The following is an 8,191-nucleotide window of genomic DNA, read 5'->3' on the forward strand; positions in this document are numbered from 1 at the left end:
TCTAGGTTAGCATACTAAGTATTGGGTTCATCGTGACATTTGCATAACTGCATCACTATATTTTGCTCTCAATTGTTATCCTCTCTGGTTCCCTTCCCCTCCAGCTGGTTGATGAAGGGTCAATTCTTTTGTTCATCTATTAGTCTATTGATTGGACTTTCACTGTTTCTACATAAATCATGCTGAGGGTATCACCCGATTTCTGTTTTTGATTTCATTAAAATGTAATAAGAACTGAAACACCTAAGAAAGCAAATCATACAGAGAACCTGATTTATTTTGTTATTAAGTCTTTGCTATGTCAGTTACAAGGAAACAACTTGATTTGCATGTGTACAGCATAGTAAATGGTTGTAGGGGACAATGGGATCAATCTTTGGCTACAGCCCATGGCCACCATCACATCACTCACATTTCTCAGTCGCTCTACTTTCTCATCTTCTACCTGACGAGCTTGAACACGCTTGTCCATAGATACCTTGAGTACATGCAGCAGCATTCCTATGGATGAAGGCACATGCCTCCAGGATCATGTCCCGCAGGACTCTGGTGTGTTTGGTGGGGACTCCAGTGGATGGGTTATGCCCCAGTTCACTGACATTCTGTTAAATTGTAGCCCCTGCTGAGGCCCAAGACCATGAAGTAGCAAAGGGTGATGGATGCTGTTCTCTAATGGTGGCAGGACAGGAAATTGGTTTATTAGGTCACTCTAAACCATTCAACCTAGTTTTCATAGAAGCAAATACTCACTTGTGTATTTCATTAAGTCACATAATATGTAACCAACTTAAATAAACCACTGTAGGAACCAAAGAACATGAACACGGAGAGCATTCAAAGCAAGGTGGGCAAGCGTCAGACAGGTTATCCAAAGACTCAGATACATAGAGACTGTAAAGAGCTTTCCCAAGGTTATTAGCCCCATTTTTCAGATCAGGAGACTGAGGGTTAGAAAGGTCATTGTTCATCATTTAACAAATGACTTTTATGAGAAGCTTAAACAGAAGCATAAGGAGGGAAGTCTAACCTAACCATGTCAAGGTCAGAGAAACCTTGCACAAGATGGTGACTCCTAGGACAGCAGGAGAAAATCAGACACAACATACCAGACAGAGCAGACAGACAGGAAAGCCTCAAACAAAACAAACAAAAAACCCACAAGAAAAATAAAGAATTTATTTAGTCAGCTTTGATAACTGAAGCCTGGGATTCAGGAAGCAGGGAACAGAGGTGTAGGAGGGAGAACTGAGATCTGCCTTGGGGTGATGATGTGTGCGCAACAGTTTAAACTGACTTAAAGGACAGTAGGGGCCATGGAGTGGCTGTTCTCAGAGAAGTAAGACAATCAGATATGACTACATAAAAATCATTGCCAAAGAAGGAAGAAGAGCGGGGTACCAGGTTGAGAACTGGGAGATGAGTGAGCAAGTGTTGGTGACATCCCCCTCATAGTGATTTCTTTACCCAGAGTCTGTGGGCCATCAAATATTGGAAAAGAATAAGGTAGCAATATCTCCCAAGACAAGCATGGCATTTGGGGTTGCCCTAAATGGTCAATGACAGACATGCAGAGAAAAATCTGAGATCAGGTGGGCTGTGCACTGTGATAGAGACACCAACGGTCTAGAAACTCGGTGTGTTATATAAGAGGCAGGTTAACTCATCTCTAGCTAGTATTAGTGGTGGTGGTGGCGGGGGGTGAGAGGGGTCCGTAGGGGAATGGACTCAGACTGAAGTCATCAGAGAGGAGAAAGCTGCAGTTGATACTTTCTGAACACAGCCTGTTTCCATACTCAAGCGGGGGAAGGTCTTGCCATCCACATGCGTCTGAGACAGGGGCGTCCCTGACATGGCTGTACTCATCAACAGCACACACTCACTCGAGATTTTCTGTGCTCCCCAGAAGTATCGCTTCAGGGGTGTTCTTGATGACCCCACCACTGTTTTAAAATTGAAATTGTTTTGGGGAACCTTCTGCACCATCTTTCTCACAGGTAGAGTCTTGAGAACAGTTACACTCATTACACGAGTGTAACCACCTCCATCTCTAGGATTTTGCTGGTGACCTAGAAACCCATTCAAACACTGTACAGTTGTGACATGAATTTCAAACGCAAACTCAGGAGCTCAGGATGCCGCTCAGTGATGAAGCGCTCAGTGCACAAGGCCCAGGTGTTGTTCCCAACACTGCTAAACAAATCACTTAAAACAGAGAGTCTCTGAAAGTTAAAATCTCGGAAATATTACTGGAAATCTGTTATCTGACTGGGAGTTCCCAATGCGATGCACTGCTCCCTACCAAAATCAATACATTCTAGAAGCTTCGGTTGCCTTGCTGGCTAATGCTTGCAGTCAGTTGAGACTTCTGGGTGTGTCTGAGAATAAACCAGAGGGCAATTGTGTGGTACTCCACTTCCATCAGGTCTGCACTAAAAACTGTAATTCTAAACATGGTTTGATAAAGGAAATACAAACCAGAGAAGTAAAATAGATGCTGTAGCTTGGACAGTATGAGCTCATGATGTAATCTGCTTTAAAACAGCAAATATTATGTTCACAGAAAGCTCTAGAAACAACTGTTTCCATGAGCAGTGCTCTGAGATCAGACTCCAAGTATTGTCTCCAGTAAAGAGAAACCAGCCCTCTCCCATGAAGCTGTTTCTTTCAAGTCAAGCAGAATCACACCAGATAAGCACAGATTATCTAATCATGGTGTTCTCCCTTTCCTTTTTACTCTTACTTTTTGTGCTAGTTTTTATTGTCAACTTTACATAACCCAGAGTCACCTGGCAAGGGGAAACTTAAGAAATCACCCAGGTCAGCCTGGCTTATAGCCATGTCTGGGAGAGACTGTCTTCACTGATGAGTGATGTAGGAGGCCCAGTCCAGGCCTCTGTACTGTAGAGTCTTCTAGACAGGGTGGGCCAGGGCTGTATAAAAAAGCTAGCTGAGGCAAGCCAGAGAGAGAGCTGGTAAGCAGCGTTTTTCCATGCCTTCTGCTTTGGATCCTGCTTGAATTCTAACCTTTACTTCACTCAAGGATGAACTGTGACCTGGCAGTGTAAGGTGAAATAAACCCTTTCCTCCCCTAAGTTGCTTCTGACCACAATCTTAATCAAAGCAACAGAAAGCAAACTAGAACACTTTCAAATTGTACGCTAGGACAATTCCATATTTTGAACATATGAGACAAGGTTAGTATAGGAACACATGACAAAATTTTATTTTAGCTCTTCTGGGCCAATGCTTACCCTTATGTTTAGATTAAAGAAAATATTTTATTTTGCAAAAAAAAATCAAATATCTCTCTAAATGAAACAGCTAAAAATTTGGCTTGTTATCAAATCAAACATAAGGGACATATTTGGCTTTTTAAAAAACAACGAAAACTTCCTATTAAGTTGTTATACAAACTGTTTTTCCTCCTAGCTGTCTAATGTTCATAGACAGTCTGCTTCTATGGTACATGGCACATACACAGGCTTGATCATTGTCCCACAGAAATACTTAAGTGATAGAAGAAAGATGATCTTTGTGATTACATAAAAATCACTCAAATTTGACCAATGCGTCCACTTACTAGAGTCATCCATGGCTGAGAGAACTAACCCACTAGTTAAACGCCATTCTCATTCCGATCATATCCAAACAGCTGAGAAATAACTCAAACTAGAATGTGGCCAGGTGCCTTGGCAGTCTGATGGGAATGTCTAGAAAGTAGACAGGAAATAAAGAATTCTGCTTTCTTTCAAGAAAACTTTCCAGAAGGAGGTGGGGGGCCAAGAAATCCACCAGCCTGCTTGGTGGCAGCTCGAGAAGGGGCAAGGCCAAGGATCTTCTGAATGTTCTGTAAAGCAAGCACATTAATAATTGATTTTAATAAAAGCCATAAAAAGTGCTTTACACCCTTCTCAGCAATGAGAATGACACAAACTCAAAGTCCTGTTACCTGCAACTGGGTGACTATGTCATATTTTTAAATAATGAAGATCACAAAAGTAAGAGCCGTACATACTTGACGGGACCTGAGTCTGCTAATCCAAAAAAGCGGCCTTTTGTTTGTTTTCAAGACAGAGTTTCTCTGTTTAACAGCCCTGGCTGTCCTGGAACTTGCTTTGAGGATTAGACTGGCCTCAAACTCAGAGAGATCTGCTTGTCTCTGCCTCCCAAGAGCTAGGATTTAAGGCGTGAGTCACCACTGCCTGACAAATTTTTAGATTTATAAATCCTTTCCATCTTTTTCTTTATCTTAATTGTATCTTGTTGTGGAACAGTCCTTTACACTGTGTGAATATATGTCACTACGATTGGTTTAATAAATAGCTGACTGACCAAAAGCTGAACAGAATAAGGTTAGACAGGGGAGTCAAACTAGGAAAATGCTGGGAGGAAAAAGGACAGAGTCAGGAGTTGCCAGGCCAACTCAGAGGGAGCAGGGGATGTTAATAAAAGTACCACCATGTGGCTGAGCATAAATAAGACCTATGGGTTAACTTAAAATGTAAGAGCTAGTTAGTAACAAGCCTGGGCTATTGGCCAAGCATTTATAAGTAATATAAACCTCAGTGTATTTATTTGGAAGCTGCTGGTGGGACAGAAACTTCTGTCAACATTATCTAATGCAACAAATAGGTTTTTTTTTTTAAGAAAAAAAACTATTCAGTTTTGTAAAAAGTACTGAAGAAGATCCTATAAAAAAAAAACAAGTATTTTATGTTCTGATTTCTTTGGCTAATATAACATTAAATTTAATTACATAACAACAATAACAAGCAAAACCAGATAAACAGGTTTTGGAAAACAATGGACTCTTGGAGCAGACAGGCGTGGGTGTGCTAAAGAGCACTCCTGAACAGACAGCTGACTAGGAAATCAATTGGCATATGCTTTAACAAGAATGGAGAGGGCTTCTGAGTGAGCCAAGGTGAAGTAAAGGCCAACAGTGACCCAGCATTTCTTAAGAAAAACCTCAGGGATTATCTCCTTTCTCTTCTCAATTCCTTCACTTGGTATCTGAAGAAACTAAACTATGAAAAGGCATATGGATGCTCCAGAACGACAAAGCTAAATTGAGAGCAGAGGTAAAGTGGATGTGGTGGCACATGTCCGTAACTCCAGTGCTCAGGAGGTGAAGGCCAGGGGATCAAAAGTTCAAGGCCAGCCTGAGCCACATTAGACCTATCTCAAAAAAGTTATAATTTAAACCTACAATTGATTCTTAGTCTAGTGGGTTCTCTTCCACCACCCTTACTATGCTAAAATTCTGCTTAACAAATGATATTCAGTGTACACAGTTTTACACATCTCAACTTCCTATCCTTCATTACTCCTTCATTATCTGTTGCAATTAAGACAATGGGAAAATGTCCAGACTTAGGCTCCTTTAGAAGTACATACTCCCTTTAATCCCTTGTCAGAATATGATGAAGTAACAAATACAACTTAAAGGACCCCTTTAAACTGTATTTATCACAAAGCATTTAAATATATGTAGCATACAATATAACTCATATTTAATGAAAATTTTAGAATGAGTTAGAAAGACCAATAATTAGTAGGTCAGGCTAGAGAAAGAAAAATCTGCATTTGTATTACTTTTATAATTAACTTCACAGTAGGGCAGTGGTGTTGCACGCCTTTAATCCGAGAGGCACTCAAGAAGCAGAGGCAGGCAGATCATGGTGAGTTCGAGGCCAGCCTGGTCTACAGAGCAAGTTCTAGGACAGGATCCAAAGCTTACACAGAGATACCTGTCTTAAAAAACAAAAAACAAAAAACAAATTAACTTCACATATATGTGTAAAAAAATTAAAAACAAAAACACTGCCACTGCACAAAAGAGTAATATGTTACCAATTTCCAGGGTTTTTCTGTTTTTGTTTTTCAAGACAGGGTCTCTTTAAGTAGCCTTGGCTAAGCTTGCTCTGTAGACCAGGTTTGGATGACCTGAACTCAGAGATTTGCCTGCCTCTGCTTCCAAAGGTGTAAACCACCACCACCACCACCACATGGCAAAAACATGATCTTTTTTTTTTCCAGCCCTTTCCCTTCTTTCTTTCACTTTCTTTTCTTTCTTTCTTCCTTCTGCCTGTCTCTGCCTCCTGAGTGCTGGGATTAAAGGCATGTGCCACCATACCTGACCAATTCCCAGCTTTTAAAATTTGGGCATTAAAAGCCAGGTGTGAAGGCATATGCCTGTAATCCCAGCACTTGGGAAGTACAGTTAGGAGGATTCGGCATTTAACGCCAGCTTGGGATATATAAGATTGTCTCACCAAGGCCAGCTGGACTGTGAAGGGAAAAGCATGGGATATAACTGGTCTCTCTGAACATGGCGAACAATGAGGACTGATGAGAAGCTAAGGACAATGGCACGGGGTTTTGATCCTACTTAATGTGCTGGCTTTGAGGGAGCCTAGCCAGTTTGGATGTTCACCTTCCTAAATATAGACGGAGGAGGGAGGACCTAGGACTTACCACAGGGCAGGGAACCCTGACTGCCCATTGGACTGGAGAGGGAGGGGGAGAGGAGTGGGACGTGGGGACTGGGTGAAGGGGAGTGAAAAGCGAGGCTGGGAGGAGGTGGAAACTTGTTTTTTTTCCTTTTCTCAATAAAATAAAAAAAAAAAAGATTGTCTCAAAAAATAAAATTAAAAACAACAAAAACTGACAACTATTTCCTTGACACCTACAATGTATTTAGCACTAGGCGAAGGATTCTGAGAAATAAAAACAATTTGAAATAAGACATTTGAGAACACATAACGATACCACACTTGTCCAGCTAACAAACATAGCAATATAATTCTAGACAAAACATACAAGGCATCTTTGCTCAGTTATTCTGCAGGGACAGGGGTCAATTAAATGAGTCCTTGTCATTTTTTTATTTTATTTTATTTTATTTTTTTGGTTTTTCGAGACAGGGTTTCTCTGTGGCTTTGGAGCCTGTCCTGGCACTAGCTCTGTAGACCAGGCTGGTCTCGAAAGTCCTTGTCATTTTTGAGAATAAAAACCAGTTTAAAAACTCTGATGGCTTTTAAATGACATGTTTACTGAAACGAAGGAGAAAAATGGAAAGGGAAAACTGCTTGGAGAAACAAGATGCTGAGCGGGTAGACTAAGATGTCATGCTACGGCGGAGTTCTTCACCTTGACACTCGGTGCAGCAGTGAGAGCAAGTCACCCCATATTCTGTGCTGCTCTCAGCCTTGGCCACTGAAGCTTTCTTTTGCTTTCCCTAAAGTCAGTAATCTAGATTTTCAGGCATTTAATATAGTTGTAAACAATACACTAGAATTCTAAAACGAGCAACTGAAAGATGAGCGTTCCCAGCGTTACAGAAGTAAAGCGAGCTTGAGCACGGACAGAAAGGAAAGCTATACATATAAATGCAGGGTATGAATACTCACTTGTCGGATTGACATAGTACACAGAATGTACAAAAAGATGAAGGAGCAGTCTGTGGTGTCATCGCCCAGCAGGTTTCGATGAGACAATCCTTGGATGTAAGAAAGAGGGGTGAAGGGGAGCTTTGCTACCACTCTACCATCAAATCTAAAATGGAAAAATAAAAGCAAAGAACTGTTATGTTTAGAAAACCATCTGGGCACAGCTAGAACACTTTGACAAAGACTGAAATGCAGTGATGCAGGAAAGGGTCCAGGCTAACCAGTGCTCTCTAAACAAGTGGTCCTCCACGCTTCTGGTGTGAAGAACAGACCCTGCCAAATTATAGAGGACCCAGCAGACTTTTATCGTGCCAACTATAGCTATTAATATATGCTATATTAAAAATTGAACTAAGCCAGGCATGGTGGCACACACCTTTAATTCCAGTACTCAGGAGGCAGAGGCAGGTGGATCTCTGTGAGTTTAAGGCCAGCCTAGTTTACAGAGTGAGTTCCAGGACAGCCAGGACTGGTAACACAGAAAAATCCTATCTATAACTCCAGTTCCAGTTCCTGATGTCTTACCTCCGCAGACATCAGGTTTGCACAAGGTGCATACATGCAGGCAAAACACCCATAAGTATCTTCAAGTATCAAGACATCTGGTAGATGTGAACATGCAAATTTTAATGAAAATTTGATGGAGGAAGGTCATTGGTTGATTAAATAAAGAAGCTGCTTGGCCTGATAGGTTAGAACATAGGTGGGAGGAGCAGACGCTGGGAGGAAGAGGAAGTGAG

General features: G+C 41.3%; 1 protein-coding gene across 1 annotated transcript in view; it reads right to left on the reverse strand.

The window, feature by feature from the left end:
- Nucleotides 1–259: 259 nt before the first annotated feature.
- Nucleotides 260–8,191, reverse strand: part of Tmco1 (transmembrane and coiled-coil domains 1) — a 22,505-nt gene continuing 14,573 nt past the window's right edge. Inside the window, exons 6-7 of the mRNA XM_005370080.2 lie at nucleotides 7,413–7,557; nucleotides 260–3,847 (exon numbers count right to left, since the gene is read on the reverse strand). Coding sequence (XP_005370137.1) covers nucleotides 3,749–3,847; nucleotides 7,413–7,557 — 244 coding nt within the window. The 3' untranslated portion in view covers nucleotides 260–3,748. The remainder of the gene's footprint in view (nucleotides 3,848–7,412; nucleotides 7,558–8,191) is intronic.

The sequence above is a fragment of the Microtus ochrogaster genome, unplaced genomic scaffold, assembly GCF_000317375.1.
Source record: "Microtus ochrogaster isolate Prairie Vole_2 unplaced genomic scaffold, MicOch1.0 UNK70, whole genome shotgun sequence".
Classification (NCBI taxonomy): domain Eukaryota; kingdom Metazoa; phylum Chordata; class Mammalia; order Rodentia; family Cricetidae; genus Microtus; species Microtus ochrogaster.